Raw genomic sequence first — 26740 nt, 5'->3', positions numbered from 1 at the left:
AGCCTCGAATATGAAGATGCGTCGAAAGTCGATCATGAAGATTTTTTGGGAGGAGTAATTGTGAAAATCGATCCCAGGTGTTTTTTTTGCAACCTGGAGGGTCATTTTAAGTCAGGTTGTCCACAATTTCTGAATTCTGTGGCGAACATTAAGCACCCAAGGCATGAAAAAGCTTTATCAGGCGTCAAAGCCAGCAACCATATTGACAGACTCGATGGAGTCTTTGAAAAGCAAACCCTCGAAATGAGAGATCCTTGGGGACTCAACAAATTCATGGCAGACAGGCATTCAGAGAGGCCAGATCCGGATGCGGTGGAGGCCGTAATATTATGGAAGTCTCCCAGAACGGACACGCAGCTTATTAGCTTCCTAGGATTTGCGAACTAATATCAAGAGTTCATAAAAGGACAAAGTCTACCCGTTAAGGCAACTGATGCGCAACAAAGGGAAGAAGTTCGAATGGAAAGAAAGAGTTCACGAAGCCTTCGAGAATATAAAGCGGGAACTGTGCGAAGTACCAGTGCTAGACATGCCCACAGAGAAAAGCATGTATGTTCTCGACACCCACCGATGCTTCAGTGGTAGCCATTTTTGGAATACCACATCAGGAGCAAGAATAGAATGGGAGAACAGTTCTCCGTCCCGGTGCATACGGAAACAAAGTGTTTAGGGACACTGAGATGAAATACGTTGCACTAAAAGCAGAAATGTACCGCGCCTCCTTCGGGAGTGCTCCCTTTAAGTTGCGTGTGAGTAACCGAGCCCTATCCTTGTTGAAGACGTATTCGATGCACCAGAGTTATTTTGGTCGTTGGATAGTCGGATTGGATGGCTACCATATGACAATCAAGCACATGATGCATGACAAGCACCAGAACGTTGACATCCTCAGCAAGAAAACTGAATTTAGTGAGTAATTGGAAGAGAAGCAGGCCAATCAGGTGGAAATTAAGAGAAGATTCTCGTGTTAAGACAAAGAGACTTCGGAGCCCTTACTTTGACGACATGGTTGGATAAATCAGGACATCCAATTCCGGGACATACTGAATTATTAGCGGAGAAAGCGGCAGAAATTATGATCTTATCTACAAAGGACCCGGTGCCTTTGGATTTGTTGCTATGTTCGAACTCGGTTCAACAGGAACTTTCTCGTGTGAACATGAACGGCCTCTCAATGCTAGACAAAACGGTGCAGTTCACAGCAGAAGTGATGCTGAATTGATATCATTTCAAACGGCGAAACTTCACCGCGGATCAATTCATCATAAAAAAAAACAAAGTATTATGATTACCCAATGCACAGCAACCAAACGGTCATCCCTCAGTGGGTTTGGCACTTGATATGGAATAATTCCCAGAACTACTAAGAGATGAATTCTGATAAAGTTGGTTTGCGATGATTTACCGCTTTTCATAACTGCGACGAATTGTCGCTTGCGTCGAATTGTCGTCAAACCACCCAGTCAATAAAATCAGATCTTTTTTCACACCAGAGTTTAATTTGGATTAGGTTTGCTAAGCGTTCAACGTAAAAGGCTCAATTGAAATTAGAACCAAGTCTGATTGAAGCCCATTTGATCCAATTGAACATCCTCTGCCTGATTAGGGGAAAGATGTTAACTCGAGCCCTGAAATGTTACCTAATTAAAAAGCCTTAATTGAACAAAAACTTGATTTAGGAAAGGAAGAAGAGCAAACGGAGAAGGAGGAAGCTGCAGAGCGTGCGGCCATGCACAAGGCATTTCTAGCCGAGGAGTTTAAGAAGAAGAAAGACTTGGAGGCCATGCGAATCAATGCACTCAACGACGAAATACGCCAAACGTCTCGGTTTTGAAATAGTCTGAAGTCATTCGTGGTCATTGCTTACGCAGTGAACAGTGTTCGATTCAAGCCATTACTGGCCGGGATGTCGCTAATTAATGTTTCTGACGAAAATCCCTTCAATTTTTTTTAGCTATTTTGACATTAATTTGTTAATTCCTTTTCCAAATTTTTTTCGCGTTCAGATTTTGTTTTCTTTTTTCTCAATTTTCAAAATTTATTAAAAATCAGCTTTTTATTTTTCTACTTATTGGCATGTATGAAAACGTGGTTGTCTAATAACGGACAGCACTCCGTTGCCAAGGCATTCAGTCCAATGCAATGTTTTAATTTTGACCACGGGCTAGGTTGACTGCAAACAAAAATTAGTATTTCAGTCTAACTTGTAGCAATTAAAGCAATCTAGTAACGTTCGTTACCAGAAAAAAGGTTCATTTAGCCTAAGAAATTTTGTTTTTAACAAAAAAAGTTTTCAAAGCTTCAATTAGAGTTCAGCATTATATTGGCAATGAAAGTTTTCTAGAATTTTGTTAGGCCAAAAATTTGAAAAAAAAAATCCAAAACTTTGTTAGAATATTGTTGTCAACTTTTTTTTGGCATTTGTGTTTTGAACACAAATGCCACACAAAAAAAATCGCTAGTTTGATTTAAAAAATAGAAAAACACATTTTTGTATTTTTTGTATGGAAATTGGCTGGAGAATTTTGTGCAACCTGCGGCTATCTTGTTTATATGCATATAAAAGTTTGATCATTCAGTTTTGTTCGTTGCTAAGAATTTTTAGTAGTGAGTCAAAAAAAGATGGGTTATTTTAATTAAATTGCTCATTTAGGCAAAAAAAAATAATTTAAAAAAAAGTTTCCAAAGCTTCATTTAGAACTTCTACTGTGTCTAATAATACTGCATTGGCAATAAAAGTTGTCTAGAGTTTTGTTGTGCAAAATCTTGGAAAAATTTCAAAAACTTGTTGATTTGTTTTTGATTTTTTAGTATTCAGTTTAAAATCAACTTTCTAGAAAAGTATTGTACAGATGCCTGTTTTACTATGACGGTCAATTATGTCTAAACTCTAGTTTTATTTCAAATCATTTCATTTTACAATGCACAAAAAAAGTAGACTAACTTGATATAATTTTAAAAAATTTGATTGGAACATTCCATCAACACAAAAACTAGCATCACGAAATTTTCCACAAGTAAACATAATTCCAGAAAATGGTTCAAAAAATCTAAAGTCCTCAAAAAATGCCCCAAAACAATAAAAGTACAATAAAAAGATTTTCCTGATATATGACCCGAAAAATATCCTAATTACCACCAAAAAATTGAGCTTAAAAAGCTTCAGAGTTTTTCAAACACAACGGGAACAACTTTTATTAAAGAAATTCACAGTTTTTTCTCCATGTAAGGAGAGAAACTTAAATTATAAAGACGAAAAACCACGCAAAACGAAAGATTGGTTGGCAATGGACATCAACTGAAAGACATCAACGAAAGACAGCAGAGAACTTAAATTATAAAGACGAAAAACCACGCAAAACGAAAGATTGGTTGGCAATGGACATCAACTGAAAGATATAATAGTTTATATGCATCTAAAAAAGCCGCTCGCTCTGAAAGTCGCACAGAATTTTCCAAAATTTTTATACAAAAATTACAAAAATTTAATTTTCTTTTTTTTTAAATCAAACTAGTGAATTTTTGGAAAGTGGCAATGGTTTTACAAAAAGAAAAACTTGAAAAAGAATTCCTAAAAAAGCTTAGGAAAGTTTGCTTGCCAAGGAAATGCTGAATTCTAAAGATAGCTTCAAAACTTTTTGCTTTTCTATAATGTCGCTCTAGTCACGACTGAAAAAATTGAGTATTATATATCAGTCGAATCAATCATTAGACTATTTCTGACGTGACTTTGTAAAAAAACATACCCGAGAACCAATACTAAAACAAACAAGGATAGTTAGTTACTGTGCAATAGCAAAAAGTGTTCCAACCAAAAACTTTAAAAACTATATTAAGTTAGTCTACTTTTTTCTGCATTGTAAGATAAAATGATCTGAAAGAAAACTAGAATTTAGACATAATTGACCGTCATAGTAAAATAGGCATCTGGACAATACTTTTTCTAGAAAATTGATTTTAAAATGAATATTAAGAAATTAAAAACAAATCAACAAGTTTTTGAAATTTTTCTAAGGTTTTGCACAACAAAAATCTAGAAATTTTTTATTGCCAATGCAGTGCTGAGTTCTAAATTAAGCTTTAGAAACTTTTTTTAAATTAATTTATTTTTGTCTAAATGACCCATTGAGTTGAAATGACCCATCTTTTAAGACGCAACACAAAAGATTCTTAGCAACGATCAAAACTAAATGATCAAATTTTTATATGCATTGAATCAAGATAGCCGCAGCTTGCACAAAATTCTCCAGCCAATTTCCAGACAAAAAATACAAAAATTTGTTTTTCTAGATTTTCAATCAAACTAGCGATTTTTTTGTGTATGGCATTTGTGTTCAAAACACAAATGCTGCAAAAAAAATCTAAAATAGTTTTGGATTTTTTTTCAAATTTTTGCGCAACAAAATTCCAAAAAATTTTCATTGCGAATATAGTGCTCTGAACTCTAATTGAAACTTCGAAAACTTTTTTGGTTAAAACAAAACTTCTTAGAGTAAATGAACCATTTTTCTGGTAACGAAAGTTGCTAGATTGCTTTAATTGCTAAAAATTAGACTGAAATACTAAATTTTGCTAGCAGTCAACCTAACCCCTGGTCAAAACTAAAACATTGCATTGGACTGAATACCTCGGCAACGGAGTGCTGTCTGTTATTAGACAACCACGTTTTCATACATGCCAATAAGTAGAAAAATAAAAAGCTGAGAAAAAATTGAGAAAAAAGAAAAAAAAACTGAACGCTAAAAAAATTTAGAAAAGGAAACAACAAATTAATGTCAAGATAGCTTAAAAAAATTGAAGGGACTTTCATCAGACACAGTAATTAGCGACATCCCGGCCAGTAATGGCTTGAATCGAACACTCTTCACTGCGTAAGCAATGACCACGAATGACCACGATCATTCGACCCAGCATTGGTGAGGACCGAACCTTGACCAACGCATAGGGATAGAGGAACTTTCTCTCCGCTCACTTTTGGGCGGACCCAAATTTCAAGTTTTGTTCGATATTGTTTTTATCTCGCTTCCGATTGATTATTAGAAAAGTTGTTTGCTGATTCACCTGTCTGTTTATGCGGTTGTACACGAACTAAACTTTTCGACAGGATGAATGCAGTCAAGGGTACAGAGAAAAGCAAAATAGTCTCTAAAAGTTCTCATCAAGAAATCTGACAATGTGAAAAAATGTTAAGCAAAAGATTTTTTTCGAAAAATAGTGACAAATGTTGCTATTCGATATTTCAAAAAAATGTCATTGCGGTAATGGTTATAAAGAAATGGTTTGTCAATGATCACTCGAAACTTTTTCTATTGTGTTTAATAACTGTATGTCCACATTCACTCATATGAGTTTTGTGTGTGTTGAGAATTCTCCATCATCTCCATGAAGACAGTTGGCAGAATTTGCCTCGCTGTTTGCTGCAAAAGCAATCTTGAAATATTTATTTTGGTGTTTGAATGAATTAGAATGTCGAAATCTCTTTTGTAACTTCAGATTATCTCAAAATCGAGACGTTTGGCGTATTTCGTCGTTGAGTGCATTGATTCGCATGGCCTCCAAGTCTTTCTTCTTCTTAAACTCCTCGGCTAGAAATGCCTTGTGCATGGCCGCCCGCTCTGCAGCTTCCTCCTTCTCCATTCGCTCTTCTTCCTTTCCTAAATCAAGTTTTCGTTCAATTATGGCTTTTAATTAGGTAACATTTAAGGGCTCGAGTTAACATCTTTCCCCCAATCAGGTAGAGGATGTTTAATTGGATCAAAAGGGCTTCAATCAGACTTGGTTCTAATCTCAATCGAGCCTTTTACATTCAGCGCTTAGCAAACCTAATCCGAATTAAATTCTGGTGTGAAAAAAAGGTCTGATTTTGTTGACTGGGTGGTATGACGACAATTCGACGCAAGCGACAATTCGTCGCAGTTATGAAAAGCGACAATTCATCGCAAACCAACTTTATCAGAATTCATCTCTTAGCTCAATTTCATTTCTCAACCAATGATATTTCATCGCAGTATATTTTTATAATTAATTCAATAAATTATTTGAAGACTTCGCTATAGGCTATGTTATAATTGATTAGTTGACTCTTTTCCATGATCCGAATGATATGAAAAGATCGCACACGTCTCTCCTTGACCAGTTCCATTTTCATGGCTATCTTTTGGTTCAGTTTCGGCTGAATGAGCTTGTTCTTGCTGGCCTGCTCGTCCCGTCTGGTCATGTAGATGTCCAGGGGCACGTAGAGGATGGCGAAGCAGACCACAGCCATGAAGCACCCTACCACAATCAAGCCATGCTCCCACTGCCACTTCCTGTCCCTGGAAAATATATCTGTTTCTTCATTTTTCTTCGGCTATGATTCTTCATTTGTCTTTGGCTGTTAATTCTCATGGCGAAAGAAAAGAATGCGCAAAAATTTTCAACCAAAAACGTTAAAACGTTATAAATGACTGATTTACCAGCTAATTTCCTTCAAACTTACAAACACTCAACTATGATTGGCTGATATATTTTTTGGAAATTCGATCTACACAACATTAGGTATTGTGCTTTTTCAATAACACTTTTATCACAACGTTTGAAATGGTGAAGAAGCTAGGAATTTGGATCAACCAAACAATATCCCCCCTCCCCAAAGGAAAATACGGTTTTCTCAGGGAAAAACTTGAAGGATAAATTTAAATTTAGTTATTTAACAGCATTCAAATGTAAATCTACATGAAAATCGCCCCCCCCCCCCCTCAGGGATTCGACCCACTGCCGACCCAAAGGGTCCCCCTTGTACTATTTTGAGATATCCTTTTTTGGTGATGGACCCTAAAATTTTTATGAAGGCGCCTTCGGCGCCAATATATACTAATTTTGAGGAGGGAGCGCGCGCCGAAAAAACGCAGCTTTTGGGTCAAAAATTTTACAAAAAGTGCCTAAAAACCCCGTTTCGGCCTGTTTTTTCAAAATTTTGCATGCGACGCAGAAATTTTATCCAAAATAGGGCCAAAACAGTGCTTTGGGAGAGCTCGAATAATCAATTTGGTTGACCTAAAAAAAAAAGGTCGACAAAATTTTCGAAAATTTTTTTGAAAATACCCCCCCCCCCCTCGAGAAAATCCTAGATCCGCCCCTGATCCTATATAGGATTATTTATAACTGTAGACTGTATTTTGTATGACGGTTCCAAATTAAATGACCGTTTCATACAGTAATATATAATATTTGATAATCCTAAATCCGAACGCATTGATAAATCGATGAATGGTTGCTAGACTTGTATATATAAATTAAACATGTAAATAGCACAACATTCAAGAGTTTGTTCTATCCGGCCGGATGACTGCCTCCTACTGCGTTTAATTTTTGAGCTTTGTAGTCCGCTTGACACTTAGTGTTTGAGTTTTATAGTACCCGTGGGACTTGATTGTTTTCGTATTTGGTCCCTGGGAAACATTTCTGTCTTTTTTTTCCTAATCTTCTCTTTTGTTTGTGAATTCGTCTTCGTCTCGCTTCTGTTGGTCAATCTGCTCTTCATCCTGGTTCTTCTCGTGCTCCTCCGATGTATCGTTGCTCTCCTAGTTTGCTGTCTTCTGTTGGTTGTCTTGTCCTTTTAGCATTGTTGTCGCTTGTGCCCGATTCAATTGTCATATCGTTTGCGTTTCTTTGCCGTCTCGATTAGGAAAAAACAAAAAATCCGTCAATTTTTGCAACAGTTTGAGCTGTTTTCAAATTGTTTGTACCCAAGTTGTGTGTTGTATGTAAGTGAGTAGTTTTCAGTCAATTGATGTATATTTTTGCTCAAATGCTTTTGGGATCCTTTACTTTTTTTAGCTATGCGTATCAGTTTTCTTGCTACCTGTTCTACACGCTTTTTCATGTTTTTGTCTACTTGTTCTTTTACCACTTTGTATTTTAGGTTTAGTTTTTCCGATATACATTTGTTCGGAAATGATGGCCAATTGTTGTTTCTGATATGCTGCTTCCCCTGTTCTACTTCCGCGCGGCTTGCACTTGTTTTCGTTTGAATTTTGATGTGGTAGTAACAGTTTTAGTAACAGTCCATTTTTTGCGTGATTAAAGTCGTATTTTTTGTCAATGCCACCTGGAGTCTGAGAGGTTCTCATCTTTATCTGAATCGCTTGGCAATCTGTTTTCTATCGTGTCATCGTCGGGCTTGATTTGGTGAAGATGAGCTCTTATTTCCAATTCCAGTTCTCGCTCTGGCGGATTAATCGGGGATGAATCCTGATTTGAAACCTTTAGAGTCAGTTTTGTTTCCTCATTGTTTGACAAAGTTCAACTTCTGTGATGGGTTTGTCAAGTGTTCTCATGATGCAATTTCGAGTAAGTAAGCTAGTGACTTACAATTTGCTTGACCGCTTTCTAATAAATTCTCTCTTGAGTTTTCGATTGCCTTGTTAATAATCTTTCATTTTTTGCGCGCTTTTTGATCAGTTGATTCGTTGCACAATTCTGATTGGCTACGTTGCTCATGACCAGGTTTTCAGTGATCTCAGTATTTTGAAAACGAACCAAAAAAATAGACGCATCATCAAATTCGTCATCATACTCACTAGAAGTTAGTGCCAATTCAATTGGATTACAGGACATAAAATCTATTCGTCCCGTTTTGTTTCCTCCAAAACGCTCAATATCAAAATTTAAAGCTATTAATATACTTATTCAAACTGTGACACTAATATGGCCGATTTTTTTTTTAATTGAACTTAATGCACTTATTAAAACCTGCTGGTATGTGATGTCGGCAGATTTTTCCCGTACAAACGCTATTTAAAAGATTCGATTGACCACACTATTCCTAAAAGTTCAAGCGCATACCAATTGTGTTTCTTCTAATGATTTCACAAATCTGGATGCGTGCACAATTACTAGTTTTCTAGATTTGGACCTTAACCATATTTTTGAGGCAACGCAGACCACGCGGGTCTCAAATTTTTGATCGAAATGTTTTTTTTTTTCTGTTATTTTAGATACTATTTCAATTAGGTTTTTAATTGTAAGAATTTTAGATTTTCTACTGCTTTCCTATCTCATGTTGTGTTTTTTTTTCAGAAATCATTTTAGTGATGCTGATATTTGAATTATTTGTGATATATACCTTGTTAACTGGTGAATTGTGTGCATAAAAAGTTTAAGCGGCAAAAAAGTTTTTGGTGGTGTCAGCTTTTCAGTTGCACCAAAATTTCTAGTTAGTGGTCTTATAGATTCGCTATTAATGGTTTAGCCTAACCATTTTAGTAGCTCATATAAAAATTTGCATATTTTAAGTGTACTTATGTGATGCTCCCTTGACCTTTCCTAATTAGTAATATGTTGTCTGGGTATGCATACGTTTTATTGAAACTCTGCCGGCTGGTCCGTTCCACCGTAGAATACTGTTTGCAGTTGATAATTGCCTGTGGCTTTGCCTTCGGCGAGGATAAAAATGCATTGATCTTTTTCTTTTTGAAACTTGGGGTCCAGCTTTGTAACAATAGTTTGTTCTATAATATCTGCTTTCACGATTTGTGCAATATTGCCCATAGTAGCTTGATGTTTGGCAATTGTTAATCGTTCTTTTTGATGAAATTGTTAATTTTCTTTAAGCTAAAGCCCAGCTTTACTGTTTGGTTCATTTATGCTGTGATCATTATTAGTCTTTATGAATTGTTTGTCCAAACACATGTCTAGCTTGATGATGTGCTTCTGATCGATAAACTTGCTTAGCCTTTTTTCTACTTGATCTGGGAAGTTAGTTTAAGGGGATTAGGATTTGTGTTTGCATCACGAAGTTTTTCGATTTTGCAACTTGAACACACTTTTTTTGAAAGCTATCCTTGACCCATCGTTTGATTTTGTTTTGGCTCGTCTTGTACCCATTTGATACCATTTTTCGGTAAGTTGTTTCACCTCCAATTAAAATCGCTTTTTTGTTCATCAACAATCATAAAAGACGCAGATGGGACTGTTCAGTATACCGATTCAATTGCGATGATCAGTCTTCCATTTGGAGCAGAAGATTTGAGGACAAAATAATCAGAAATAACAAGCCTCCGTCGTAACAGACCAAATTTTTGCCGCGTCTTCCGTTGAAATAAATTTAAATATCGCTGCGCTGTTGTTTTCCCTAAATAGTTGTGATGAACGTGCTTTTAAGAAGGACATCTGACTTCCTGAATCCGCAATGACGAACATATGTTTAGGTTCTTGTTACAGCTTTACCATTTAAATCATAATGTAAGATCTCTGCAGATGTTTTTATTTCAAAAGCTTCTGCTTTTGCCATTACGGCAAAATTATTTCTGGGTATGTCTTTCTATCCGTTCGCGCGTATAACATCGGGTCATTTTGTCTAGTTGGGTAGCGTTTTCTTCTTTTTCATTTTGTTTTCTGGTTGACCTTGCATATAATATAGTTGACATTTGTTGATATGCATCCTTCTGCATTGTGTCCAATTTCCTCAGTTTGGGAATTTGCTCAGTTTTGTCTTTTGCTGTGCATGTCTTATGTTTGATGTTGCTGCTGCACCCGTTTAGGAAACTCAGAAGTTTACTTGGGTCGTAGGCCGCAACTAATTCTGAAAGGTTTTTGTCAAGTTTGACATAAAGAGGTTTTTTATAACGTGACACTTTTTGCCCGGCACACATTTTTTCGATCAAGATTTCAGCGTTTTTCTGTTCGTCTTGAAATTTTTCTATGAGTTTGGGGAATGATGGGTGCTTGCCATTCACGAGTTTGACGAAATTGCTGTTCCAACCTTCAACAGCATTGTTGGTTCTGGGTCGCGCGGTTATTACACGTTGATGACAACTCCAGCTGTCAACGTCAAATCTGGGGTTTTGACGAGTTCCATTTGCCGCCGAGAGCCGACCGACGTAATTGTCCTCAAAGTAATTGAAGATTGGGTGGGCTGTCTCAGGGCATGTCTTCTGAAGAGTTTCGAAAGCAGTAGAAACATCACTTACAGGCACAAAAGCGATACTCAGCAGCATTCGGACATGCTCTCGGAATTCCAGGTCTAGTCTGTAGTTGTTTGTGTTACCAGTAGTCTGAAGCGTGGATGGTGTATATCTGAAAGAACACACTCGGGGCCGTAGAAAAGGTGCCATCGCAGATGATCTCTCGTGTCTACGTTTGGCAACATTATCAATCAAGCAATAATTGTGTAGGTATGTGTAAATGATTTGAGTCCTGTGTTAATTTCGTCTCTAATTTGCTGCGCGAAGTAGTTTCTGGTCTAAGTGCTCAGTTGCGTGGCCTTATCGATTTAATCCTTCCTATTGAGAGCTTATCAAATTAATCCGGTCATTAAGTAGTGTGGCAATAGCCTGGACAATTTTGGGACAATTTTGTCTGGGAACCAAATGTCTTGGACACTTTTTGCATTTTGGACTGTTTTTGCCGGGACATAAATGTCTGGGACACAAATGTCCTGACACGGTCTTATGTGGTTTGGTCCAAATTGTCTTCCGCGCATATAACATGACTTAATTCATCCTCCCACGTTTTGTTATCGTCATGCATTATAATTTTCCTGAGGACAACTTTGCGATCACTCGGGCGTCGTCTTCTATTTGGTTAGTGTAGTTGGATTGTCCTCCGCGGCTTCGTGGTTGATTATACTCCATGGGCTCCTGTCTGATTTATGTGTGGGCTTCCAATAGGCCATAGGAGCTTGATTTCAGATTTTACTGCGTTCAATATCTTCTTCTCGGCTAATCGCATATTCATAGGCTGCTCGTGGTGAATGTGTATCCGCTAGCAATTCATCTACGATTTTTTCATGTTGAATGTGGGCAGTAGAAACATATCTCTCACCCACTCTTCTTTTCGGTCTCCTCAATCTGCCTGTGACGCTAACTCGACCAGTTCTGAATGGAATTGTTCTAAGGATTCTCTTTTTTTGTTATCGGCAAAGATGGTTCTATCTTTCGAATGCAATGATCATCTTGGTAGCAAAATGTCCATTGAATTTCTCATAAGTTTTTTTGTTGCCGATTGTAACACTAACCCCGGTAATTCTGTTGGAGTTGACGTTGTCTATCTTCTCCACGGCATAAATACATTTTTCCGCTTCTGCTCCAAGGCATAAAAATATACGTCCTTTTTGCTCCAAGGCATGAGAGTATACGTCAGCTACGTCCCAACTGAATAAATTGCATTATATGCCTTTTTCTTTCTTTTTAATAACTTTGCAACGGTTTAGAAAGTTTTTTCCAAATTAGTGTAGTTTTTTTCTGCTTGGTGTGATAAAAAAAATCTGACGTAAAAATGGATTTTACGCATCTTAGACAGGGATAGTAATATAGGCAATTTGAACAAAAGTTTTTACAGACATAAAAAAAAACTTTTAAAAAATGATTTTTAATTTTTTTTGCAGAAAATGTTTGAATTTTCTGAAGTTTTTGGTTTCCAAAATGAAGCTAAAAACACTCCAAAAAACTAGTTTTGCTTGCTTAAATATAAGTTTTAAGGTTTTAAATGAGGCATAACTCAGCTGTTGTAATCCTGCTCGCTTGCTTCATTCGCTCGAATTAAGACGAAAAATCAAAAACTTCGAACCGGTTTTTCTCGACACTTTTAATGTGGTTCTAATCACAACTGAAAGAACTTCATTATGATGTATCACTCAACGTAGTCCGATGATTATTTGTGGTACCTGATTTTTCGTGAAAAACAAAAAAAAATAAAGCACAACCCAATGCAAATTCTTCCCCATTTTCAATGGTCGGAACCAAAAAATGTTCAGAGGTTTGTTCTATCCGGCCGGATGACAGACCTGTTATCTTAAACAAGCCAATTTTACAGGATTATTTATATAATTAAAAAGAAGCCTACTTACTGTTCTTCTCCATTGAAGTCTGAAAAAAAAACAAATCTTATACATTTTAAACGAATAAATACAAGTACCCTAACAAACACTCGGCCTGCCTAAGTGGAGCGGAATGCGTTCAAATAGACAAGTTTTGATTTTTCATTCTGATCTCATACCTCCTAAATGTTTTTCAAACAGCAGCACTCCTAGGAATTTGAAAAATGGGATAAAATTAAGGTTTTTTTATTACGAAGCTTTTATTCCGAAGGTGATATTATGGGTACACAGTTTTTGAGGTCATAAGCGCCAAAAACTGGAATTTATAAAGACTTACCGCTCTCCAAAAACACGATTCGGAACGAATGCACCTGTTGCTGCAGTTCATATTCGACGTGGTAGGGACTCAGAAGTCTCAGTGCACTCCAATCCTCCGAGGAGATGTTGGCTGAGAACTGGGCGTACACGCTTCCCTCCGAGAGGGAGTAGAGGGTGCAGTTTAGATAAAACTGGTCCCCCAGCTCAGCCAGGCCGCACTAAACATGGAATTTTTATGAAATGTGGCCAGGCTCATAATCAGGAAAATCACAGGTTTCGGTAAAGTTTTGAACCCAATCTCAAGCCTGAGAGAGCGTATTTTTTAACAAATGATCCGTTGATATGTTGCAAAAATGGAACAATTTGCACTTGTTTTTAATCTCATTATGTTTTTATTTGGATTAAAGAAAATAGTTATTTCTGAATTTTCCAAGTAGCATCGATATCTCACCAAAATTGTGTTTTTATATGGATTATCTCGCAAAGAAAATAGTTATTTCTGAATTTTTCAAGTAGCTTCGATATCTCACCAAAATTTTGTTAAATCTTGGTACGATTACTGTAGTACTTCAAAATATCTTGGCAAGATATCGTGTGGAATTGAAAAAAACAATTCGCTCACACTTTACCTAATCTACTTAGCGGGCAAACAAAAGGGGGTAATTCAAAATTCTTTGTTCCAGTAAGAGTTATAATCTTGTTAAGACACTCATGATGGGAGTATGCTGGTGAGATTGATTAGCCAACTCGGCAAATAGAAAAGTTAATAAAGCACTAAGCTCAAAATAGCCCAAGCTCTGAGGAACTAGTCCAGTCTTTGGAGAAAAACTGAAGAGGCATAGAATGTGCGACCCCCCCGGATTAGGAACCGCTGGTCGGATCATTGTGAAAATCACAGGAGGGATAATAGAGATGATTTCACCAGGGCATGCAAAACCCTGAACCCGGGGGACCCCCTGGGGCCGAGTGATAGCGGTTCACGGAAGTGCAAATCGCTCTATGGGGTCTCGGTACCTAGCAATAGGAATGACTCCATAACTTAGTACAAGGAAGTCCTAGATGAGGGAAGCTTAAACTTTGAAAACCAAGACCCTTCGGACCCCAACTTCCGGTTTTATGGCAAATAAACCCACCCTTTGGCTTCCGGAAGCTATTTCTTGACTCATGGTGACCCTAGGAAGCGGAAACTTGGAGGGTTGGTAGATAGAGGTAAGACAAGCATGGCGTTTGAGTTTGGACGAGTCCCATAATCCGACCGGAAGTTATTAGCACCGGGGAAAAATATCCCTGGGACCGGAAATAGGTAGTTTGCGGGAAAAAATGAGCGAGGGCATATTGATTTTATGGCGTTAATGTGTAGTTGATCCAAGCCCCGGAAAAATACATCTCGCAAACAAACCCTCTCCGTTGGCTCGTTCCGGTGTTAATAGCCAATCCCCGGAAAAGGTGACAATGAGGTTTTGAAAAGTGATAATTCGGGGAGTATTAATCGGGTATGGGTGAAACTTGGCAAGTGTGACACCCACCCGGCTCTGAATTCATTGCTCTTTGGTTGAACTCTGGTGACCCCGGGTTGACCTTTAATTGACACTTGGAACAAGTGTAGGATAAACCAAATAAAAACCTTGGGATTGCTGCCATTTAAACGCGAACTTTAGCTGAGGTTCAGTTGGAATTAATATTTACTTAAAGCGATCTGAATAGCCACTGGGAGAGTAGACTTTAGAACTGGGGTACCTAGGGGAACCTTTAGCTTACAGGATGAACGTTGAATGCACCGTAAGGAATGTCGGGAGGGGGGTATTTAATTATACCGGTGTACAATTAGACATACCTGTGGGGGATTGGTACGCGGGTTTTAGAGCAGAGAAAAATTAACCAAAAGAGAAGCTTGTGGTTCCGATCGTAAGTTTTGAGAGATTAACACTAAGTTCTGGTGTAGCCTGACTGTTAATCTGGGTATGGACGAAATGGGAACCTATTCTAGAAGCTTGAGAAAAAGGGTTAATTTTAGAGATTGAACTCGTGGGTTGCTTAAGAGACAACCGAGTTAGGAGTACCCATCTTAAATTGAACTGTGAGATCGTTATTTTATTAAACCATAGTTGAATCATCATTACGAGCTCTAGCAATTTATTCTGTCATGACTTGATAATTCCCTTAACTTGATTTACTTTACGGTGTTGATCGAATATAATTTTGCGGGCTCTTTTTTCCACGCGTGTTCGATTGACTTTAAGAAGAAGTGAGAGTAACAGCGAAAAGAGCAAGAGATTTACGCGGGGCTAGCAATTTTTACAGGAGATTATAATAGAACCACCACAAAAATTTGTAAGCAATTATTTGAACGATCTTGGCCCCCAGAGGATAACCAGGGAATTCTTAGTTGAAGCAGATTCTCCAAATCTAACTGGTATTTTGGTCGAGATAGTTAGAAGGGTGTCCTTTGTCTCATGTGATTTACACTGCAAAAATCGAAAACTCAGTAAAAGAATACTTTGTGAGTTAGGACCGAGGTGGTTAACTCATAGAGTAATTTCGGATAGGGTACACCGTCTGCTCGTCACGCTATCTTATTTTCGGCCGGATAGATTCGCGCAACTTCTTAGTCTAAAACCGATCCTAATCTTACTCTTATACTATCTAGTCTCAGGTTGTTTAACTAGTCTCTGCTAGGCTCAATAGATCTAGGGTATACTGGTTTATTGCGGCTGCTGAAGTTATCTTGGAGAGGCAACTAATTTCTAAGTTAAATTCAAATCTCTCTGGTGCTGAAATTACAAGTAATTTCAGCACTTACAAATAAGTGGGTTGTTAGTTAGATGGATCATGATTGGTTAATATTAAATACTTTACAGTGGTAAAATATCTAATTTATCCAATCATAAAATGTAGTTTAGATCTGGTTCCACCCATCCGGGTTTTACAGAGTTTTTTAGAATAGTCTTTCTGTAATTCAAAGGATGGATGATGAACGTTGGTATTTGGCGAACATCATATTTCTTCTGGGTTCTCTTGTTAGAGAAGTTCCAGGTTCAATCGTTGTGTCTTCCCATGACAACGACTGGGTTTTCGCAACAAACTCAAATCTGATTTCAGAATGGTTGGCTATGACAGGTTTTTCCGTTTCATGTAGAGAACTTCTTTTGTGTTTGACCTTGTCTGGGAAGGGCGTGGAGATTTTGCGTGGAGGGGATGCCTGGTTACTCGGATCTGTACGTATACTTGAACATCGAGGTGGTCATTGGTCTAGTTCAATGAAGTCCTTTTCTGCGAAGTCAAGTCGTACTCTAAATCCTTTGAGTTGTGATTGTGGGCGGCATATTGATTGTGGTTGGCCATTCTTTTTCGAGTGTAGTGGGGTCATTTTGTCTTTGGATGTTCGTCTTTGGTGTTGTATGCTGATCTATATACTGCAAGGTATAATTTACATTTTATAAAAGTTTTATTAGTTTGGTGTTTTAATTATGATTTTGGTTAGTTGTTTTCACAAAAGCTTTTTGTTTTAGTTTGGTTATTTTGAAGAGTTACTCACCCTTGAGTACCTCTTATTAAAAATAGAAGTGTGGTCACAAAGCGTGGATGTAGCGCGGTGGGTTAGGCCGGCTATAGAGCATGCTCAGGACGTCCTCTCTGGTGGGTTAGGCCAGGAGTGGGAGTATGATTTCGTGCGGTTTCTGTGAGAGGTCCTGTTATGTGATAACGTTTTATGTTGGGTTTATTGTGGTTTTCCTTATGTTTCGTTGGTTGTGTCCTTTTTTCAAAAATCAAATTGTTTTTGGTATGGGTTTGTCTTTCGACTTTTTTGTGTTTTATTATTTCTTTCTTAGACTTTATAATAGTCTTCAAAAGAATAATTTATCCAGTTTTAAACTGGGTTAATCCGGTTTGGGTACCGTTGGTTTCCTTTTCTTAGTCATGCTGTTATTCTATGATCTGTGGTGTTTAGTAAGCTGCATTGGTTAGTTTTGCTTAGTATATAATTCCTTTCCAACCGGGTTAAAGGAAAGTTATCGTGTGTTAGAGTTGTTGAGTGTGAAAACTTGAAACTGAAATTCATTATTTTAAACAACTCTTCGTGGGCGAGCTGTGCGAGTTTGGATAGAATTTTTGTGTGAGTGAATGAAATATCAAAAAGTTAGTACTGCATTTTCGTTTTATCCATTTACTACATAGAATTTCAATTTTACTGCTAGTTTTTGGGAAAAATTAAGTTACAAATTTTCATCATTATTAGATTTACTGCTTGTGGGGAAACAATTTATAAATTAATTTACTACATTGGTATGAATTTTATTTAGATTAGCTTGTGCAAAATATTAATAGAGTTTTGAACAATTTGAAGAAGTTTTCTATTTTTTATTTTTCTTTTGTGTATTTTGCAGATGATCGTGGGATGAAGACTAAAAATCTAAATAAGACATGGATAAAGAATGGTTAGTGTTTTATTTTAAATTTATTAGTTAAGAATATGTATAAATTATACTTACCTGTTAGTCGTCGGGGAAAAAACCGTGGGGGAAGATGTCGTGGATTATGTCGGAATTTGTTAGTAATTTTGCTAGTATGCGAATGATGTTTTTAGTTTGAAGCAGTGGCCAAAGCAATTGAAGTGCTTTAATGGTTTTTAGTTCTTCAGTGCCAACTGCAAACTCATAAGGTGTGTTTTGGATGAGATTATATAATTTGTGGTTATATTTAGTGTTGTGGATGAATTCTAATATGGGGATTTCTATAGGTTGAACAAATTCATGTGGGATAAGGAAGGGTCTGGATTCTTCTGCGTTGAAGGTCTTTGTGATGGGACAAAAAATATACATTTGGGTTATAGGGTCAAAATTGCGAAGAATACCGTGAAGGTTAGTATCTTTGATGCAATATGTGAAGTTAAGAAAAAATGGTGATGTGTATTTAGAGTTAATAAATTGAAAACGATGGTGTGGTTGTCTTGATGGAGTGTGTAGGTCAAAGTGATTTTGTATGAAGCGGTAATGTGTATATGTGTGGGTTTGTTTAGTGCGTAACATAATGTCGTGTGAGCAGTGCAAATCTCGTTCATGTGGTGCAAGGAAATGAAAGGTTAGTGAAAATAATTGAAATCTTTCTTTAAAACTTTCGTAAGCTTGTGTGTCGGTTAGTGCTTCAGAAATGATGTGGTCGAATTTGCGATCAAAGATATTGAGTGTAAAAACATATGGTGTTTTGATGAAAAATTTTTCTGTGATTTGTGGGTTAGCGAAGCGATCATCATCTAAAAATTGGTCTTGGTTAGCTCGGATGATGTTATGATCGTAATATTCTAGCGTATATTCGTTAGCTCGGGGTGCAGTGTATGTTTTTAGTGACTTTTTATATCCTATGTAAGTAAATTGTCTATGTGTTAGTGGTGTAGTGAGTCGATATAGCATATTTTGATTTCTTTCTATATCGATGTGAGTATTCGATAAAGGTAGGCAAAGGGGGTTAGTAAAATGATAATATGAGGTCCATTGAAGTGTAGGCATTAAAACGTGTTCATCTACAAAACTGCGTGTGTTGTTAGTGTCGTTAGGGGTGTTCAAGGTATACTGTGGAAATGAAGGTAAGGTGATTGCTAAAAATTCTTTCGTGTTAGTATGATTTGGGTGATTAATATATTCACGGGCTGTTCCTGGTTTTGTTGGAAATGGATGGTTTGGGAATTTTCTTTTGAAAGTGCGGTAAGCTCTATTAGTGCTAATTGATGATTCGGTGGATGTGGATGATGGTGCTAATGATGCGGTATAAGCTGAAGAGGGTGTAGGGGTAGGTGGGTTTGATGATTCTATGGTTGATGAAATCTGGTTTATGGTTGAGGTGTCAAGGTGGAAGGGTTGTTGTTGTAAGGTGATAAAATTATCTAGTTCTTGGGGGGTGTCTGGAGAATTAGATGATCGGTCTGAATGAAGTGAAGAGTTGGTTGGGGTAACTTGTGAAGCATAGGAGGGTGTAGAAATGGATGGGAGTGGGTTATTTGGTGGGATTGGTTGAAAACGGGGTTTCGAAAAAACTGAGGGATTGGTTTGAAAATTATTGGATGGGGATGGTTCAGAGTCTGCAAATTCATCAGGGGTTTCAATATCTGGGTTATTAAGTTGTGAGATGGAGTATAAAACTGAGATATGTGAATTAGTGTCTGAATTCATGCCTGATGTTATATTATTGGTTGGGAAATCGGGTGGTGGGAAAGCAAAAAGTGGAATGATTGTAATTGGAGTGTTGAGGTTGGTTGGGTGGGAATTTGAGCGGTGTAGGGATCCAAGTTGTCGGCTCATCGTGGGCTAAAAAAATTATTATTTTGAGACTGAAAAGCGGTGGTATGTGGTTGTTCTATAATTTGTTCATATGTGTTTTCATCTAGTGAATTGTGTGTTACTATATGTTGAATGGGGCTTTGTGATATGGTTGGTCTGAAATTTGGATTATGTGTTATTGCTAAATTTCGAAAATTTCGTGGGACTAGTGATAATGGATGGTTATGTGGTAGGGGTGGTAACTGTGGTGCTGTAGGCGTAATGTCTACATTGTTATGTTCTTCATCATATGTGTTCTGTCTTGTTGCTATTTTTGTGTTGTATTCTTTTATTTGTGCGTCTAAAAGAATTTTGTTTATTGATGATGAAAAAATTCCAAAAAATCCTGCAAATAGGATGCGTGCTACACTTGCTTGTCTATTTACTTGTGTGTGTATAGCGCATGTATTATAGATTCCTTTTAAGAGTGAGAAAAGAAATCCTATAAAGTTAAACATTGCGTATAAAATAGTTAATTTTTCTAAGATGTAATAGGGCCATCCTAGAAAATCAAGAATTTCATTTTTGAGTGTAACAAAGCTAAAAATGTTTATAGGTGAGATATCTTGTGGTCGGTATTTTTCACCGTTGAGATATATATAGTCTTTAATGTCTTTAAAATATCCGCTATAATCTTGTGTATAAATATCTGCAAATCCTGCTGTTTCGGCAAGTTTGCGTAAGTTTTGGTCAATTGATTGTCTTTGTATAGTGTCCATTTGTGTTAATAATTCTTGGAATTGCTGTGTTCTAATGTGATGTTGTATATCGGATTTTGAATATATTCCAATTAATTGTAGGTCAATATTTGGGTTTCGAACAATAGCTCTAAAGCTTTCAGGTGAAAATTTTTTGAGTGATTGCATTAATGTGGGATATGGGGTAAGAAGGTAATATTTATCTTCATCAGGGTTCAGTTGTACTACATTGTGGCTGTTTTCTGATCCACATGGGACTGCGGTATCCCAGAAATAGGTTCGTCTTGAAAGTGTGTCAACGAAATGTACTTTATTCTTATAAAAGATAGGGATTCTTTTATAGCATCGTTTATCTTCAAAAACATATAGTGGTGATACTTTTTTGGTACAGGTATAAAACCATAAAATGTTTCCTTCATAGTGTAAAAAATTTGATCTATTTCGTGATAGTAAATATCCTGCGTAGGGTATTTTTAATACTGCTAGTGCAAGTGATTGTAGGATTTGTGTTCTTTCTAATTCGCATAGTTGGTGAAGTGTTTCTAATTCGGAGAGTGACATTTCTTGAAAAATGCGGCTAATTGTGTAGTCTAATTTCATATCTAGGTGAATATCATAGTGGATATTACCGAAATATGTACTATTCATTAGTGATAGTTCTTGTAAACGTGTGCTTCTAGTGTCATGGGGTTTTAGATGTCCACCAGGTTGACCTTTACTTTTTTGAAAATTAACTGGTATATATGATGTTCTTTCGTTTATAGGATGACTTGTGGCGTATGGGTCGATTTTTACTTTTCCAGTGGTCATGTCGAATCCTTTTTCGTATCCAACTAGTATTTCGGAGTATTGTGTTTTGTGAAGTGGGTTTCTGTATTTACATGCAAGTTCTGTTTCTTGGTATATTTGAAAACGTGTCAATTTATTTTCTATATTTTGTATGTTTCTAAAATTAGAACTTTGTTTTCGTGATGGGTTTACTTGTTCATATGGAATTGATTGTATAAAATATTTTTCGTGGAATTTTATCATACGTGCGTGTATTTTTGCTACTTGAAATGTTGTACATGTGTCTTCGGGGAACCAAACAATTGTTGCTTGTGTTCGTGTTGTAGGGTCACAATAGCCTTGATCGTTTTTACAAGGTAATCTTATTCCTTGATAGATCATTGTGTTGTCTGATAAATCGCGTGTAAGTTGTATTTTTTCGAGTTGTATTTTCCAATCGAAAAACATTATTTGTTGATATCCTTTATTTTTTGTGTCTGCTTTGCAGTTTGATGGGTTATTTATACCAATATGTGGTATCCAGTGTTTATCGTGTATGTCATAAGTTAATCTTCCGTGTGCGCCGTTGTATGGGTATTTTTCATCTAATTTTATATGTCCTTGATATCTTTCAAGTTCTGCTTGATGTACAGAATCTGAAAAAACTTGGAAATATACTAACTTTCTATCTGTGTTTTCATTTCTTGTGATATTTAGACTGAGTAACTCGTTTTTACAATCTTCGGGATTGAGATGTAAAAGTCGTTCTATATTACTCTGGTAGAATGATTCGTGGTCAAGTCGGTTTTTATTTCCATTAGAGACTTGTGAACAATGTACTTTCTTTTCAGAAAATGTTGCTGTAAATTTATATCCTTTAACTGTTGTTGCTCGGGCTTTTGAATAGAGTGTCGCTATTACATTTGTTGTTTCTATGGCTTGTGGTTCTGTTTCGCATTGTGATACTTGATTTATTGCATATTTGTGTAGTGTTTTTTGTTCGTTTTCTTCACAATCGTAATGTGTTACTAATAAATCTTGGGGTCCTGTGCGGGGGGAAGGGTTTATGTTTTGATTGGAGGTAACTAGAAAAACGAGTTGAAGAAAAATTAATATTTTTAGAATATACATGTGTATGATAATCCTGAGTATGGGTTATAAAATGTGATGTAACCAATTGTCTTTTTGGTATATCTGTCGTATTTGTATATTACTTCAGTTGTTATAAATGGTGGTGGTAGGGATTGAGCTGTTATTTTTAATGGGTTTAATGGATAGGGATGTTGAGTAATGTTGTTTAATTTAACCGTGATTTCAAATTTTAATTGTAGACTATTTTGTTGGAGTATTTGGATGTTATGATCACGAATGTCTTCGTGGATGTCTTGTCTATACTGTAATCTATTTAGTGCCCAGTTGTGAAGTCGGTTACTTTCTGGGTGTTGTCCAAATAATGGTGGAGGTGCTGTAAATGTATTCCAGTCTAGTCTTAAAGGAATATTTGTTGATGATTGTTCTCGATATCTAGCGTCGAGGTTATTTGGGAAATTGAAGTTAAAAGGTGTTAGTGAAATCTGGCTGATTGAGGGTGTTGATGGTAATGATAATGTTTCTGGTAGTGATGAGGATGTTGTTGTATCCGTAGAAATATCTATTGGATCATTGATTAAATTTGGTTCACCTTGTGTGAATGAATGTGTTGTCCAATATGGTAGTCGTGATGTTTGGTTTGTAGGGTTAAAGGGATTTTCACGTATTTGTTCAGATGTTGGTGTTGAACCTAAGTAATCTGATGGTAGGCTTGAGGTGCTACGTTGTGAAAGAAGCGTAGGGGTTTCTGGTAATATACCGATGGGGTTTTCTGGAGTGTTTTGTGATGGTGATTGGGGTATATCAAAATGAACTCGGGGAGTTTGAAAATTTCTGTTTCTTCGAGGATGTATAATTTGTCTATTTATTTCCACTGTATTTTGGTTTTGACTAGGATTTCGTATTCTACTTAATTCTTGTGGTAATTTTGGGTATAAGTTATATGTTGGTTCACTTAGAGGTGCTTGTCGTTGAATTGGTTCTAGTGGTACTGATAAGCGAGCGTGTCGTTCTTCAAAGGTATATGGGTTATCTTGAAAGGAAATTCGTGTAGATGTTTGGGGGTTTTGGGTAGTTGAAAGTGGTGTTGGGTTATCTTGGGATGATGTCGGTGAAGACTGACTGTGTGATTGTTGGGTAGCAATTTTTGATGGTTTTTTATTTACCTTTTAGTGGAAAAATTTATGTTTATTATAGTATTCTTCTAGAAAAAGAATTAGGAGGATTGTGGCTAGGGCGAATGTGATGATTGCTTTCTTTATACATTTGCATATTGTCAAGATGAGGGATGATAGAAATGTTATAAAAATTACAAATAGTAAGAAAATATCTGTTCTACTAAAAATGGTTCGTATGATTTAGATAAGTTTTGTGAATCGTACCTGTGGATATAGTCAATAGCTTTTGAAAGCTGGAGGTATAGTTCAAATATGGAGTAGAAAATTAAAAAAATATTGCAAAAAATGATTAAAATTTTTACAAAAGATTCAAAGGTATCAATATTTTTTGTTGTTTGAGGCAATTTTCAAGTGTGGTCGAATTATTTATTGGTTTTTTGACAAGTGGGTTGAGTTTTGTGAAAAATTGTTGGGGGCAAATTTTATGGTGATCGGGAGGTCTTCTTTTGCTTTATTTTTATTTGTCAAATGATCATGTGTATTTTTGAGATTTTTATACTTTAGGCTAATCAAAATGGTCGTTCTTTTAGTTTAGGCTAATTTAACATATTTGTTTTGGGGATATTTGAGGTCTGAGTTGGGGAAATATTGTTGATCTTTGGGTTATTAGATAAGGGAGGATTATGATATTATGGGTATATTTATTTTAGTTGTCAAGTTGGAGTGGTTTGCTTATTTTTGACCTGGAGGTCGCAAAGTTATAGTTAGAGATATGCCTGGAGTTTTATATCGTTCGTCTAGTTGATCTGTGTGACGGATTGGATGAATCCTATTGGCTAATTATGAACTAGAATCGCTGCGTGTTTGTCAGCATGTTATCTTGAAAAAATGAAAGTTCAAAATATTTCAGAGGTGCAAAAATTATTAAATATAAAATTAAAGCTGTTTTTGAAATTCGACTTTCTTTAATATTTTAGATTGTGGGATGAATGTTTTATAGTTTTTTCGTGGTTGATGTCTAAGTCGTGATGATTCTCTATGTTCTGATTTGTCAATTTGTTCTTGGGGTATTATTTTTTCTGTCATTTTTCTATTTTTTCTTTCTTTTTGAGGTGTATTTTGATCTAGCTTTTTTGTATTGTTTTTCGTTGTAGTTGATTTTTTATTTTGGTTTTCGAGGTGAATGTCATGTTGTTCCTTTGTTTTATTTTCCGTATGTGGGTTATTGTGAATAACTTTTAAACCTGTGAAAGAATATAATTGAGTTAGTTCGCGTAGTGCGTATTCTTTTGGGTAATAAGGTAATAGGTTGTTTCGATGTTGAACAATTTCTTTTTGTTCTGAGTCGGTGATTTTATATGTAACATCAGTGGGTTTGGCAATTATTTGGTATGGTCCTTTACGAAGGGGTTGTAATTTTTTAGAAATTCCTTTTTGAGTGTTAAAATTGGGTATTAAAACAAATGTTCCAATTTTTAAATCGGAGGCTGGTGTAAAGCGTGAATTTATTTGTTCATTAATGTTTTGCCTTTGTAGCAACTTTTTTGTTACTTTTTGGTAAATTTCATTGTGTTTTTTATCTCTGTTTAAAATCCATTCGGTGTGTGTACCGGAGGCTAATTTAAGAATTTGTGGGTGATGAAAATGATCTTCATCGTGTGTGTGTAAAGGTAGGTTATAACAAATTGAGTCTTTATTCGGTTGACAATAACTTTGTGCATTTTTATGAGAGTTTGCTGTAAACAAAATCGGTTTGCGTGGCTTTTGATTAAAAACCATTTCATATGGTGACATTCCTAAAGTTGTCGTGATTTGTGAATTATATGCTAAGGGAAGTAGTTTTACATCTGCTGACCATTCGGTGTATCTTGTATCATTTCCATTGATGATACATCTAAGATATTCTTGTAGTGAACGGTTCATACCTTCGACTAAGCCGTTTGTCCAAGGTGCGTGAGATGTACGTGGTTTGTGTTTGATGTTATATAAATGACATAGTGTGATGATTTCATTATTTATGAATTCCGTACCGTTGTCTGTAACTAAAATTTCTGGTAGTCCGAATTTAGCTATCCAGTGTTCATAAAGTGTTGTGTAAGCGTAATAAGCGTTACAATGTGGTACTGGGTTAAGTGCTACATAATGTGTAAATGCGTCAACAATTACCATAATGTAGGAGTTTCCTTCGGATGAGGGTGAAATTGGTCCTTTTGTATCAAATGAAATACGGTGGTTAAAGTACAAACTTTGTCCTTTAAAATCTTGTTTTTGAGCTATTTGTTTTTGATTTGGATAAGGTTTATTTAGCTGACATACTATACAATCATTGCATAGTACTTTTATCCAAATTGGTGCATTTGGAAAATAAAAGTTTTGTATGAAATTTGAATATGTTTTCTCTGATCCAGAGTGTCCTTTAATGTTTTGTATATGTGAAATATTAAAAGCTATAAGAATCATACTTAGAGGGAGACAGGGAACTGTAGATTCATTTAATTGGTATTCTAGAAGGTCTGTGTTTTCGTTAATTGTTGTATTATTAAATTTTCGAAAATATCGGAGGAGTGTTTTATTTCCTAAAATAGTTGTATCTGCCTTGACGGGTTTGGTTTTATATTTGTGCCATGATTTTAGTTGTCTAATTACTGGGTCAAGATTTTGATATTGTTTCAAAGTATTAATTGTAATTTTATCTGTTGGGGGGAGAAAAATGTTTTCAATTTCTAATTTAGATAATGGAATTGTATCAAGTGGGTCATGGAGGTCAAAAACTTAATTTATAAATTGGAATCGTTTGTTTGTGGTCCTGATAAATTTATTTTATCAGTTAGATTTTCTTTTTCAATTAATGGAAAAAGGTCTTTTTTATGTGGGTATTGTTTGACTCTTTTTTGTTGGGTGCTATTTTTTATCCATTGTGAATATGGAATTGGTTTAAAAGTTGATGTTCCAAGTAGATCAACTTCGTAGTGGTTATTTTGACAATCTAAATAAAGTGGAAAGTGTTGTAGATTATTTATCTGTGATTGTTCAACGTCAGTTTTTACTGCATATTTGCATTCTAGTCGGGGTGATGTTTCATTTTCTGCAAGGTAGAATTTTAAATTTTTGGGTATTTCAACTGTAGTTTTACGTGTAAGTAATTCAGGTGGTGTATTTCGACTTAATGTGTCTGGTAATGCGAGATTTTTTCCTGCTGTCCAAACTATATGTAAGTTTGGGAATTTCATTAGAATTAAATGAAATCTATAAACTCGGTGATTTGGATTGGATTTTTGTGTAGAGAAAAATGATTGGTTTGTGATCTGTAAATAGAACTGTTGGATGTTTTGATCCAAGTATCAGAAATTCATATTCTGTTAGTGTATATATAATGGCTGTACATTCTCTCATTAGAGTTGAGAGTCGTAGCTCTGCTTGAGTGAATAATCGAGAATTTGCTGATATAAGGTTCATTTTGTTTGTACCATTGTGTGATTGTAATAATGCTGCGCCGATGCCAAAATTGGAAGCGTCGCACATTGCATAGAATGGTTGATTTGGATCTGGAATTGTATTCGAAATTTGTTCAGTTCAGAGCTTTTTAATTTCTTCAAATCGTGCTTGATGTTCTGTGTTCCATTCAAAATTATTTTGTTG

At 36.1% G+C, this 26740-nt stretch overlaps 3 protein-coding genes across 6 annotated transcripts in view; 1 reads left to right on the top strand and 2 right to left on the bottom strand.

The window, feature by feature from the left end:
* LOC134839138 (transcription factor Dp-1-like) overlaps positions 1-26740 on the top strand; it is a 367543-nt gene that overhangs the window by 30926 nt on the left and 309877 nt on the right. The window lies entirely within an intron of this gene.
* LOC134839139 (septin-2-like) overlaps positions 1-26740 on the bottom strand; it is a 411571-nt gene that overhangs the window by 249872 nt on the left and 134959 nt on the right. The gene's annotated exons all lie outside the window — the stretch shown is intronic.
* The window catches only part of LOC134840159 (uncharacterized), a 29914-nt gene continuing 8407 nt past the window's right edge, over positions 5234-26740 (bottom strand). The window contains exons 3-6 of the mRNA XM_063855870.1: positions 13137-13335; positions 12830-12848; positions 6121-6314; positions 5234-5654 (exon numbers count right to left, since the gene is read on the bottom strand). Coding sequence (XP_063711940.1) covers positions 5500-5654; positions 6121-6314; positions 12830-12848; positions 13137-13335 — 567 coding nt within the window. The 3' untranslated portion in view covers positions 5234-5499. The remainder of the gene's footprint in view (positions 5655-6120; positions 6315-12829; positions 12849-13136; positions 13336-26740) is intronic.

This window comes from Symsagittifera roscoffensis, chromosome 2, assembly GCF_963678635.1.
Source record: "Symsagittifera roscoffensis chromosome 2, txSymRosc1.1, whole genome shotgun sequence".
Taxonomy (NCBI): Eukaryota; Metazoa; Xenacoelomorpha; order Acoela; family Convolutidae; genus Symsagittifera; species Symsagittifera roscoffensis.
The sequence above is the reverse complement of the archived record's forward strand: the minus strand, read 5'-3'. Positions and strand labels throughout refer to the sequence as shown.